General features: G+C 44.3%; 1 protein-coding gene across 5 annotated transcripts in view; it reads left to right on the top strand.

Moving 5' to 3' along the window:
- PLEKHM3 (pleckstrin homology domain containing M3) overlaps positions 1 to 9,957 on the top strand; it is a 180,108-nt gene extending 170,151 nt beyond the window's left edge. For 4 of the 5 annotated variants that reach the window (XM_053597635.1, XM_053597637.1, XM_053597638.1 and 1 more), the window contains one exon: positions 8,547 to 9,957. In XM_053597635.1, the coding sequence (XP_053453610.1) occupies positions 8,547 to 8,724 (178 nt within the window). In that variant the 3' untranslated portion in view covers positions 8,725 to 9,957. The remainder of the gene's footprint in view (positions 1 to 8,546) is intronic. The other variant, XM_053597641.1, reaches the window with a different exon arrangement.
- Positions 9,958 to 14,002: the final 4,045 nt, after the last annotated feature.

Genomic DNA, 14,002 nt, shown 5'->3' with positions numbered 1-14,002 from the left:
AATCTATTGTAATCTGACTCACATATATAAAGTATAGCTGAGAAATTCTATGACCATCCACAAATTAGGAAGAAGCATTTATTAAACATTTGCCCAAAAGATGACCATGAGTTAATGTCCCCAGTAGGTTAGCAGACTTAGCAAATGAATTAATTAAGCCTTATTTACAGTCCATTTTAAAGCCAATATTTTGTAAGGACTTTGTCAAAGGTCTTTATCTGAGCTTGGTTTACAAACTAAAAGTGTGAAACCTGTGAAAGCTTAATGCTTTGTGGGCTGCAATCAGGAAAACTCCTCCTTAATTAACTCTGGGGATTAAAGGGTAGATAAAAAGATCATTGCAGGACATACCAATTGTTCTTCCCAGATTTGGGTCTTAGCAGGTATTTGGGCATGTGTTAAATAAATTAAGGGACTAGGTGGCTAATAACAGGGGAAAGAGGGAGAAATTTCAAATCAGAACATTGGAATCAAGTCCGAAGTCCATCACTCACTTATTAGCTCTGGAGCCAGATAAACTGCCAGTTATTGTATTTTATCGTACTCCATCTGTTTACTTACTGACTGACTTATAAAAATGAGAGAGCTGTTGTAAGGATTAAAAAAGATAAATTAGCTGGTCAAGGGGTGGGAGGTACATACCTGTAGTCCCAGCTATTTGGGAGGCTGAGACCAGAAAATTGTTTGAAGCTAGAAGTTCCAGACTAGCCTGGCAATGTGCAGTGTAGTGAGACATGAGAGCTATCTCTAAAAAAAAAAGAAAGAAAGAAAGAAAAAGAAATAATGTATGTATGTATATAAATAGAAGCAAAGGGCAGTACAGATGTTGCCTAACTTAAACGCCTTTTACCTCACTATTTGCTTTTCCATTCAAAACTACTATGATGGCTTGCAATCTAGCTAGCACATACGCACTTAAATTTACCAGACATTTAGCCAAAGGAACTGGATCTTTTTTTTTTTTTATTGTCTGGAATTCATTGAGGGTACAAAGAATTAGGTTACATTGATTGCATTTGTTAAAGTCCCTCATATACTTATCCAGATGAACCTTGTAGGGCACTCCAAGAGGGGGGTGCCCTACACTGTGACCTCTCATCCTCCTCCTCCTCCCTCCTCCCCATCCCTCATTCCCCTACCCCATCTCTTGGATTAGCTCGTCTACTGCCTCCATATTAAAATTGAGTATATTTAGGTAATCAACACATATTTACGACATACCACAAATTATATAACCAATTGAGCAGTATTCTTATGCCAATTTTTTCAAATTTTTATTGCTTCATTATTTTTAGGAATAAGATGCAAATTGAGCTCACAGAAAACCAGTGTATGTCTTGGGCTAAAGGAATCAGTTTAAGGTCATTATCAAAGGCAGTTCCTTTGTATCTATTCTTTTTTTATGGTTGTATTCCTTCTTTTTCAAAATTTACTTTTACTGTTTGGGATTCATTGAGGGTACCAAGAATTAGGTTACACTGATTGCCTTTGTTAGGTAAAGTCCCTCCCAAGACATACACTGTGATCCCCCCATCCCCCTCTCTCCTCCCTTCTCCCTACTTGCTCATTCCCCTAACCCACCCCCACCACACCATATTAGTTAGTTCATCTACTGCCTTGATTTTAGAATCCAGTACATTGAATTCTTGCTTCTCCATTCTTGTGATGCTTTAGTAAGAAGAATGTATTCCATCTCCTTTCAGGTTAATACAAAAGATGCAAAGTCTTCATCCTTTTTAGTGGCTGAATAATATTCCATGGTATACATATACCACAGCTTGTTAATCCATTCCTATGGCACAAAAATAGACACATTGACTTTGGAACCAAATAGAAAATCAGGAGATGAAACTAACATCTTACAGTGACCTGATATCTGATAAGTCAAACAAGAGCATCCGCTGGGGAAAAGAATCCCTATTCAATAAATGGTGCTGGGAGAACTGGATAACCATAGTAAAAGACTGAAACTGGACCCGTTTCTCTAACCCCTTACAAAAATTGATTCAAGATGGATAAAAGATTTAAATCTAAAGCAGGAACTGAATCTTTTTCAGTCTCATACAATTCCAATCCAAACAAACCATATGGATACATTTTTACCAACCCTCCACCTCCTTACCTTTAGCAAAAAAAAGAAATCACAATCTCAAGAATGATATGCCCAAATATAATCCGTTCTTCCCTCCACAAGTACCCATCATCTGTAATCTAACATTTCAAAATCCTTGCTCTCTTGCCTACCATCTTGCCTGCTTCTCCCAAGGTCCTTGAGCTATTGAGCAAAACAGAGGGTCATTTGAAAAGTCAGGATTTCTGTTCAGCCTGGAGGAAGCCTTGAGTGGAGGTGACACTCAGGGCAGCAGCTGTGAAACCTGGGACTCTCTTCCTCCCGCCATCAGCACCCAGCTGTAATCAGTTCCTTACTGAAATTATACGTTAACCTTTTTTATTTCAATCTTCCTACTTCCCCCAAACGAATGGATCTTATCATCTTTTTAAATTATATGTAATTCATTCAGCCTTCAGCTGTCTAGTAACCTGTCCTGTGTATTTTTCTGAACACACAGCTATAAGAACATGCATGGCTTTTATGCTCACATGCAAGCATATACCATACATGATATTAGCTGAATATGTATTTAAGCAAATTACAAATTGTTTGCTTATGTTCATTTACTTGCACAATAACAGAAGAAAACACCAACCAAAACATTAAAATTACGAGGCCCCAATAACTACCTCCCTTAGCTAAGAGATTTAAGTAATCATTTTGGTTTCTTGGAAAAACCAATAATAGCTTCTGGCTATATGGGGCGCCTTACATAGTAGCCATGCACAAAGCCACACCCTGTTCGCTGTGGGCTCTGCAGAGTGGCAATCAGCCAAGGCTCTGCCCTGCTCTGCAGGGCCTGTCCTTTTGCTTGTCAGAGATCCAACCAAACTGAAGCCTGAATTTCAATCCAAGTGAAATATCTGAGCCAAAAATAAAAGCGCAGCAGGAGAAGAACCCTACAGGAACAGAGCAGAAGCATTCAGTGACCTCAACTCGGGGCAGGGGCCTTTAGCAGTTTCCTGTGACCTCCCTGTGTGCAGCTAGAATCTGGAAGGGTACAGACAAAGCCAATGGGCCTGCCTCTAATTGGTCTCACATCATCAGCATTCCAGAACAGGAAACTGTCTGCAGCCAGGAATTCTTGCTTCTTTGCCATAATATTTGAGAAGTGAAACTTTTCCCCTGCACATATTTAGTTCTGCTAGTTTGCGGCAGGTTGGTTTTCTTGGTTTGAGTAGCTATAATAAGAACATCATGTCTGTCCTATCTCTTGGCAATAGACTGTTAGACTCCTAGGTTATGAACTTCTTTCTCACTTGCCTTGGCTCAGTAAGCTAATGTTTAGGTCAAAGACTTCAGAAAATGCACAGTCTCATTCTATGGTACATTTACTAAGACATAAGTGAGATTTATGTTGCCCCCAAATGGTGGAGATAGATGTCCCTTTGCTGCTGTCCAAGGAAGGGGGCCAGTTTGCCAGGACTCACTAGAGCTTCCATAGAAGCAGAACCCCGGTCCTCCCTCCTCGTCCTACATCTTACGGTGTATGCACCGGGTTCACTCCAGGGTAGCTGCTCCAGTGGTTAAAACACAAAAATACTTCCATACAGAGTAATAAATGGCTGCTGCCTCTAGCCAGCTCCCCTGAAAGGCCCCCAGAACAGTTAACCATTGTCTTTTTCTTGTGGGGTGAGGGAATACTGGTGAAGGTTGGGAGAAGCTTAAAAAGGAATCTTTAATGTTTAGTTAAAATTTTATGAGATAGGAGTAGAATCAGCTCCTTTTGATAGAGCTGTATATGCTAGTTTATATAAAGCTATTTCATAGCTTGATTAATCAATGCAAATAAATTAAATTAAAAGTAATGCTTTACACTTTAATTCAGTCCCAGATTATCAGTTCAAGACTTCCAAGGAGCTTTGATTAGTAGATGTAAGCATTACAGTTTGTACAAATAATCAACACTTCAAATCCCATAATGGTATAAATGTATTTATGATCTATGTACAGTGACTTAATAAAAATAAATACATAAATAAAAAGACTTCTAGGAGCAGAGAGCAAAGCGGCATTTCCGCTCATTTATCCTTAGACCTTGGAACAAGAAAATTTAGAGCGAGCAAGAGACAACCCAAAGAAGCTTCACACCTTCTCTCCCTTCCACAAAATCTGCAAGTTGGGAGGGACCTTAGATCCCCTCGAACTCCACCTCATCTTTTACTTCTGTGGAAAGTGAGGTTCAGAAATGGATCCGAGACCCCTGTGATGCCAAGGCCAACCTGGGCCAAGGAGTTGGGACTCTCCTCATTCAAGTTGAGCTCGTCCTCACTGCAGCAAACAGCCCCGTTGATGTATTACTGGTCACTTTTCCATTGCAGAAGTTACTGAAACCTAACTGCTTTACAGTTGCATAAAAGTAATTTATTTTATGAAGCAAATGTGAACGGTTTGGTTTTGATTTGTTAGATAACCCAGGTAAGGCATAAAGAAGCAGAAAACATCGCAGAGAAACAGCCCAGAGGTGTTCTGCCAAAGAGCAAGTAAGTGTGACTGAATACCAAGCACCAAGATGGATTTGGGGTAGATTGAAAAACCAGAGTGAGCAGATGGTAAGAACACACTATGCTAGACTTCACTGGTTGGCAAGAGTATAAGCCAGCAGGTGACACTGCAAATTCAGTGTGGGAGGTGCCATTTAAGGGCCTCCTGAGACCCCCTCGTGATGCCTTTTCCAGGTAGATTAGATTAGTGGCTGTCAACAGGGATGGTTTTGTCTCCTCAAGGAATTCAGCAGTGTCTGGAGATACTGTTGTTGGTCACAACTGGGCAGAGGGAGGACATCGTTACTGGCATCCTTGTCGGTAAAGGCTGGGGACACTGCCAAACATCCTACAATGCTTGGACAACTCCCCACGTCAAGGAACTAGCTGACCCAAATGTCAATAGCACCAAGGTTGAGATTCCTAGATTAAGTGAAGCGATAGCTATTTTCATGAAAAAATAATGGAAAGACCCACGGGATGACTTTGTTCAATAGTAAATATGTCCCCTGTAGCTGTGTTCTCTATGACATTGGGAAAGGGGGACGTAGGTCTTTGTTTTCCGTGGTGTGCCCCAACAACCAAAAAGAACTGAGACTGCTCATGGTGTGGCTGGATGGCTCAGAAATAAAGATGCCGCTTTCCTCTGACGTATCACACAGGAACACCAAAGGGACATTTCTCTTTCTTTACCTGTTGCAATTTTCAGCAGAGATGATTACCTTAGTAGATTTGCTTTATATGAAAGATGTATTCCTGAAAAGTTGTGGGCCTTAAATCGTATTTTAAATACAGTCAGGAAACTCAGTAAACACTCAGGAGCCAGTGAATCTTTTTAAAGTGAAAAATCCTTTCTAATAAAGTTGTATTTTTGAAGAGGAGCATGCCTATATATTACATTTTTTAATGTAAATATTTTTCCTGCAAATTATATTTTTATTACAGAGCTCCATAAATTTTATGTAAGAGAACAGTTTCTCTTTCTCCTTCCTTTTCTGGCCCTTATTCTTTTCCTATAAAGAGAAAATAGGGATTGCAGGAGGGAGTAACCAGAGACTCTCCAAACTTGGGAAGGTTATTGATCAGCCCGTCCATACTACAGTTTGAAAGATGCTTGCTGGATTATGAATTGTTAGAAAATAGGATTGGTACTATTTTGAAATCATTAATTTTTTTTATCTCATGCTTTTCTTCAGTTACTGACCTTTGGCTGGAAAGAACAGGTGCATTCAGTCCCTCCATCACCCCGTGGGTGTTTGTTGCACCAGAAATATCCATTAAGACTCAGTCTCTTCCCTCTCGGGGACCTCTCGGTATCAGCAAAGATAAGGGAGTGGTACTGAAGGAACCTCTCGGCACCCACTGCCCTGGGGCAACATCCTACAGGGTATAAATCACTCACTAATGCAACAGGGCAAAGGGGCAAGGAGGAGAAATGTACTTGACAAGGCTACCATTAGTGTCACTTTAGTGACAGGAGGTTACAGAGGTGTGACATTGCCACTAGGGTGGAGCTGCCCAGGTGAGAGAGGTGCTAGGAGACCTGGGGCTGACCTTCATCCTCACTGGAAGCAGGGAGGGCTTGGGAGGGAGGAAGGCTACAGGTGACCCAGCCGAAACCAGGGCAGCACCAGTGTCGAGGAAGCAGGCGCTAGAGTCACCTGTGTGTGTGTGTCGGGGGTTTCACACTGACTTCGGCAGGACCCTTCCATCACAGCAGCCCAGTGGGTAGGAAGAAGGTCACCATGACAGCGTTTTACAAATGAAACCAAAGCACCGAGGACAAAATAGCCTGCCCACGATCACTCAGCTACAAAGAAAGACTTGTGATTTGACATAGGAATTCTGACCGGAAGCCCTGTGTGTCCCTGTCCCTGCACAATAGCACTCTGCTCTTGCTCCGGTGACCAGGCCTTGGCTGGGCAGAGTGGCACCCAGTCATCACTGTGGCGGGCCTGCCAGGAGTCCCGGGTTCTAGTCACCACTCCATCTCCAGCTCACTGCCTCCCAGGAGACAATCTCTAGGCCTCTTGGAATTTCAATTTTCTCATCTAGGAAATGAGGGGGTCGATTGAGATGTCCTCAGGTCACTGTGGTGACATAGGTAAAGCCTCCCAGGCAGGTACTGTGCCAGACACTTTATCCATGATGTCATGTGAGGCTTGAAGCACCTGTGAGGTGAGACGCCAGTGTTATCTCAGCTTAGCTGGAAGGGAGCCGGAGCAAAGGAAGGTGAAGGAGCGTGCTACAGGTCGCTACCTTAGTCCGCTGGGACCGCCAGACAGAATGCACAGACATGTTGCCCACGGTTCCAGACACTGGTGGCTTCAGGTCAAGATGCCAACAGGGTTGGTTTCAAGTGTGGCCTCTCTTCTTGACCTCTCCGTGTCCTCACATGATTCTTCATCTGAGGTGGAGAGGAGAGCACTCTATTGTCTTTTTTTTTTGCAGTTTTTGACTGGGGCTGGGCTTGAACCTGCCTCTTCCAGCATATGGGGCCAGCACCCTACTCCTTTTAGCCACAGGTGCCGCCCTCTGCTCTTTTTGTAAGGACACTAATCCTATTGGACCAGGGTCTCACTCTAAGGATTTCATGTAACCTAATTACCTCCTAAACACCTTCTCTCCAAATACAGTCACATTGGGACACAGGATTCAGTTTATAGCAGTATTACAGCCAGGAACTGATCTGGCACTGTGGCAGCTCTCCTAACCCCTGCCATGTTTCACTTGGCCCTGCCAGTGGGGGGTGCAGGGACGCTCCTGTCTTCCAGTCCCCCTGCAACCTAGTGTTTCTCCTTCTAAGTTGCTACACCCTCTCCAAGGGTGGGTAGGAAGATACTCCTTAGGCCAAACCCTCTGAATCCTGAATGGTGCCAGTACTAAGTCCATGGCAAGCTGGGCAGTAGTGACCCCAAGACCTTCCTCTGCCCAGGACTGAATCTCCAGATGTAGTAGGAAAAACAAAAGAAGCCTGAGCCCAGAGCACTTCTTTCACAGCCCTCTTTGCACCTCCCTGGATGCTGGTGGCTGAACAAAATCATGCAGGTGCAGTTCCCTGGGCTCCTAGGATGAGGTAACAGTCGCTTGTCACTTGTGTGGAAGGATGAGAACTCAGTCCACATCAGCGAGCCGCTCACCGCAGTGGCAGCGATCAAGCTTGTCAATTAAAAAACTTTGCAGTAAAAACAAGCTATTCAGACTCCTGTGCAAGCTCCCAGGAAGCCAGACAACAAACTAGTCATCTACCTGGAATGTCTCCTCTCTATCAATTACAATCTCTGTCGTGTTGTTGGAGAAATGTTTTCTCCTCACTCTCTCATGCTCTGTTGCTCATGCTTCTGTTATGAGGGGAGACTTACAAAGGCAGGAGGCTTTTCCTAATTTGTAAAATACTCACGTGACTTGATAGACCACAGGATATCATTCAGAAAATGAAAGTTTGTCGTTTTACCTTTTCAAACTGTCAAAGGCAGTGAGTTAACAGAGAACCACATAGTTCATGTTGACTGGCATAGAAAGCTCCATTTCCACAGCTGTAACAGGGGTTTGTCCCTGGCAAGCCGAGCGCCTGCACTTGTACTTCCCCTTCATTTTCCGCCTCTTCATCCCAGACTTACTGCCCACACTTCAGTCTCAATGAGAGGAAAGGATCACATAGAGCTTCTATCGCTCTGTCCAGTGTCACTATAATCAGAGTTGCCAGGCGACTGCCAACTCCCCACAACTCACAGGCCATAGCTAGTTCTAATCAGGAAAACAAAAATGTTTTTTGATTGAAATTCAACCTTGAACATTTTTGAGAAGCAAATAGCCTATTACTATGAGTCACTTCTCTTCCCATGGGCAGGGTCCTCCAGAATAACAGATTGTGCTCCTGGCTGCCCCAGAGGCCGCTGGGCTTCACGTGAGTGCGCTTTGCTCATCCTGTCCCTGGTTGGCTTTTGCAGGTGTGAAAGCTGTGGCGCCGTTTTCCATTCTGAATGCAAAGAAAAGTCTGTCCCCTGCCCGAGGTGTGTCCGCCGGGAGCTGCAGAAGAAGCAGAAGTCTTTCTGGCAGAGGCTGAACATGGACGAGAGTCTGGAGGAGGCTTGCACTATGTTTGAGCTGTCTTACCAGAATACCTGAGTCAGGGCAGCACTGGAGACCAGGGATGCACCGATCAGCGATCCGTCAGCCCCCAGATGGCTTCCTAACTAGCCAGTTAGACCCCTTTGGAAGAGGAGTATGTCTCATCTTCAGCTAGATATAGATATATATTTATTTATATATATACACACATACCTATACGTCCTGTGCGTATGTTCTGTATAAATCGTTGTCTAAAAGGTCCGCAGAGCCTCTGCGGCTTGAAAACTACCAATAGCTGAATTACACTTAGCCATGAATGTCAGCTGCTTGCTCCCAGGCGAAACGTGGTGTATACACCGTGCTTTATAGTTCAGACTCTTTTTTGGTTTCTTGGGGCTTTTTATTACATAAGAGGAAGCATTTCCTGCAGAGCAACAGCTTCAGATTATTTTTGTGTTATTTATTGTTAACCTTTACAGAGGCTGAGGCAACAGAGGCAGGCACCCATCATCATCTGTTTCATAAGAATGACTCTGGATCCTTCCAGGCCCCGTGTCCCTGGCTCTCTTGCCTCCGTTCCTCCAGTGGAGGTGGGGATCACTAAGCAGAGGCAGTGCAGGCTCCCCCTGATGGAAAGCATTCACCTGTAACTTACAAGGAGAGCTGTTCTGGTTTTGAAGTTAATCTCATAAAGTTTATTCCTGAGAAAAGAAGAACCCTCTGACCAATAACGGCATGTGGTCAGTTTGTTTGCTGGTTCGAATCCCAACGCCCATCGGATGATGTGATACCCTTCCATTATTTGCCAGGTTGCAATCACAGCTCTCTTAAGAACAGTTTTCTAAGGGTGTCATGGGTGTATTTATGGTATTTTTCATGGTGCTGGCTGGAGGAAATGTCCTGTGACTGTTATTAAAGACACCGATGTGTAGACTGGTAGGCAGGGTACAGATATATGGTACATATGCTGCGTATCCAAGAGCCGATCTTCAGTTTCTTTTCAGAGAATCCTCTGTAGGATTTCTACCTATTCTTTTTAAATGTTTTCTTTCTCATTGTTCTTCACTGCACTTTTATTATGACCTTTAATTTGTCAGTTTAACCACTCTTGCTTTTACATTTTTTAATTATTCAAAAAGTCAGAGAACTCAATGAATCCCCAACAATAAAAAAAAAAAAGTCAGAGTAATGTGGAAATTTAAAATACCAACTTTAGACTATTAAGAAAATACCAAACTTACAGATATAATTAATGAATTAAATATAATATTATTTAAATAAATATATATACACATAGATAATTGCCACCTTATAGTCAAACAAGAAATGCTAAAATAAATAATAGGATAAGAATAAGGAATGAATTGCTTTGCTATTTGAAGGGCAGTGTTTTCTCACGGCAGTGCTCTTGCAAAAGCCAGGGTGGCGGTCGCTGTGCCCCACACAGCCTGCAGGACAGCACCGGAAACCCAACAGCTCCATTCCTTCCATCTAAACTCTTTCCGGAAGAGGAAAATATGCTTATGACAAACCCATTCTCAGTAGACTATGAGAAGATTTTGAATTGTTCGCACTGAGGAGAGGCCTTCTATGCCTTCATGGTTTAGTACTCTCCCTGCTCTCAAGACCCAGGGGACCCAGGGCTCCCAGGATACATGGTACCTTCTGCCCCATTGCTCCTGTCCTTCACAGCCTGCGCGCTCCAGATCCCAACTCACAATGTTTCTGTCCATTTAGAATGTGACACTTCAGGCTGACTTTTGTGCAGTTAGAGGTAAACATTTTACCTCTCAACCCACGCCAGGTCCTTAAGCCCCACACCACATATTTCAACTTAATAATTCACACCACACGTGTATTTATTTTCTCACTATACAGTAGCCGTAACCAAGGCATGAAAACTTGTTAAAAGGCCAGGGCTCTATCATGAGATGCCTCATGGTGCCTTTTACTCTGACTTTCCACCACTCTAGTTATAGAGAATGTTGCACACAAAAGAAAAGGGTGGAAAATCTCAAACACTTGGCAAACAGGCAAACAAATTTGATCATCTCCTCCTTCCCTTCATGAAATACAGTATTTATATTTTGCAGCCTCAGAAAAGATAGCAGAACATGATCTTTCACAAGAGAATTATAGACTTGCTTATTATAAAACAGATGTGCTCCCATGGCAAAGTGCCTTCTCCCTCCGCCCCCAGCTCCCTGTCACTGTAGCTTACTTTTGCCTTCGCTGTAATTAATGTATCTGTGATTCCAACTGTCAGCGAGGCCATTCCCAGCACGCTGCATTGGAGACCTGAAGTGCGAGGCGTCTCCGCCCCTTCTAATGTGTTCGCTCTAGGTACAGAATTTCCTGTCCCAACTCACAAGCACCCAGGGTCAGACCTGCCGTGTGTCAAGGGGCCTCTTCAAACACCTGTGTTCTCACCAGTGCCCATTTAGAGGGCCCTGCTAAATGTGAGCGATCCCTGCAAATGTGTAAGGAGAACTTTCCACCCACATTGTTTTCTGCTTATTTTCAAAAGGGAAAAAAAAAATAGATGTGGTGTCACCATTAGCTACTCAGAACTGGAACCATCTCCAGGCTGCTTCTGTTTCTTCTCCTTTTTTACAGTCCTGACAGCCTGGTTGGTACCAGCCACAAGCCTATGACATTCTCATTCTCTGCCTCCACCACTCAAATCTGATAGGACAGAGCAGAGCCACCGTAGGAGTTGCATCTGCCATGAAAATTCACAATTGCTGTTTTCAACCCGAATGCCTTAGAGCGCATGAACACCCTCACTGTTCTCAACCTTTTCATATCCACCTGGTGCACCGTTAGGTCATTGTTCCACTGCTGAGAATCTGTCGAAACAAACGCAGATCTGTGGATTACCACCTCCTTAAGACTGCGCTAATACCGGCTTTTCCTCGTGTTCCATTTTTCATCTCGTATTAAATATCTTGCACATAAAACATATGAGAAAATGACCAATTAATCTCCTGGAGCTGGCCGCTGACACCGGGGAACTGCTTTCCACTGAAAGGCCCATTCCCTGGTGTATCACTTGAGGAAATCCCTCCTAAAAGTGCCAGAAACTCATGTGTGATATCGTCCAACCCTGGTGAAATGTTGGCATCTAACCCCGCAGTAAAGAAGCCAGTTCCTAAAATAGACCTCATTCTGCACTGCTGCAGGAAGGCCACAAGTGCTTAACAAGCAGGCGACTGGAATGGGAGTAGTGTTCTTTCCAGGGCCGCTTTCCCCCAAAGCTGAAAGCCTCTTTATACAAAAACCATCTAAACTCTTGTTGTCCTGCTTTGCTTCACCGCCTTTCAGGAGACTGTGTGAGCATCGTAGCCATTTCCATGTCTGTAGTGCTAAAGGCTCATCTGCTTATGAGCTGTAATGTTGGCTGAGCTTAGGGGGTAGTTGCTTTTGTTTTTTCGCTCCTTCTAGTCTAGGCCTCTACCAGGAAGGGAACACAGCTAGTGCTTGGGATCTGTGGTTTCCAGCACAGCGGCATCCTTCAGACTCCTGAAATGGGACTATTTCGTGACTGCGTTCCAGGTGCACTGAAAACTGAGGTGTTTGTGTCACTCCGGTTGCCGAATGCAGCCTTTGCTAAGCTAGGGCCCTTTTCACTGAGTCTGGCCTCTGTTTTTGTCTCTCCTTGTCATTTATACCCACTGCACTACACCAGGTAGTTTCTGCACCTCCCCAGAGAGGCTCGGCTTCCAAACAGTGGGACAAAAGGGGGGTTCTCTACACATTGGCCAAAAAGACCATCCGTAAATTAATGTATCAAGGGGGGACTGACATGATGCCCCCACACTGAGCACTTATGCAGAAGGCATTATGGAGAAGCAGAGGTGCATTCTCTCCTCGTTTAGGGCAAAGCCACGCTGCTGCTCACGCGTTTGTGCGGAATTACTCATCTCTTTTGATCCGCCACACTTTATTGGAAGAACTAGATTATGGAATAAATCTTCAACTCCTGATTCTAATACTGGCCTGGCTTCAACACAGAAATTATTTTCTTTTCTGACTTCTCATGGTAAATAGAGATGTGTACAATTTTTGCCCATCTTAATTTCTTGAACTTTCTTGCCTACTTCTTTTCCTCCTTTGAAATAATGTGAAAGTAGAATTGGGGGCAAGACTGAAAGAAATAACCCCTCCTCCTTGGCACGACCTGGAGACGGGGGTCTTCAGTAGCCCTGTCCATTCTCCGTCCCTTGGCACTTGTTAGTCACAGAAACCTTCCACCACTCTCTGACCCCGAGTCTGCAGAACCGACTGCTGGAGGTCGAGTCCAGTGATGGATGAATGAGCCCTGCGCTTAGTCCAAACAAATGAATGTTGATTTGAACCATGTGGGACAGTGTTTTAACAGTTAAGTCTCAGCACCCAGCAGTCTCCTTAGTGGTAGGCAATTCTAATTTCACTGTATTCAAAAATCTCTGGGTTTTTCTCAAGCGTGTTTTCTTGAGTGCACAGCTGAGGTAAAATCCAAGTCATTAGGTGCACAGCTGAGGTAAAATCCAAGTCATTAGGTTCAAGACGAAAGAAAAGTGGGTGGAATTCCCTCCTAAGCATACCTAGAGTCAGCAGCGGTTTTATTTAAAGTGGACTTTAAATGACCGTGTTCTGTGGCATGTTCCTCATAGAGTGGCCTCTGGTGTGACAGGAGTCATTGTTAAACTCCAGCGAAGCAACTGCTGTTTGGCTGTGGTTCCTCCCTGTGGGAATAGAAGCCACTGGCTGCTCATCTTGTTAGGAAGCTCTCCTTGTTGTTGCCCAGGAGAGAAGGTTCAGGCACCGACAGCAACCCTTAGGGCGGCGAGATTTCCTCCTCCTGGCCGTGAAGCTGCACACTAGCCTCTCGCCTCTCCCTGGATCTCCCTGCCCTAGTTCTGAGCTCCAGCCCAGACTGAGGCCTCATGGCTGGTAACAGCTGGTGGATGCCTGGGGCCTGGGGCTCCTTCTCCACACCGGCCTTCCCATGGTATTTTTCCCAGTGGGAGTGCCTTATAGTACCATCTAGTGCTTCTGGTCTAGTCTGTCTGACCCACTTGAAACTGGTAGGACCCTGCAACTAAATATGGATCCCTTTGCTTCTTCCCTGTTGGCTACTCTCAAACAGATGCGCTTGGAGCCTGCGCATCCCGTGACACACGTCAGACCTTTTCACTCCGTTTAACCTGGTGCCTTAACCTCCTGAGTAAAGGGATTCATGTCGGGAATGCATAGTGAAAGCAGATGGTACGAACAGTGGCTTCTTAGTGCCATCGGCACTTTTACCAGAAAATACGAATGACACAACCACACGAAGATTTAACTGTGTTTT

This window comes from Nycticebus coucang, chromosome 7 (genome assembly GCF_027406575.1).
Source record: "Nycticebus coucang isolate mNycCou1 chromosome 7, mNycCou1.pri, whole genome shotgun sequence".
NCBI classification, from domain to species: domain Eukaryota; kingdom Metazoa; phylum Chordata; class Mammalia; order Primates; family Lorisidae; genus Nycticebus; species Nycticebus coucang.
Note: the sequence above shows the minus strand (reverse complement) of the source record. Positions and strands in the feature narration are given on the sequence as shown.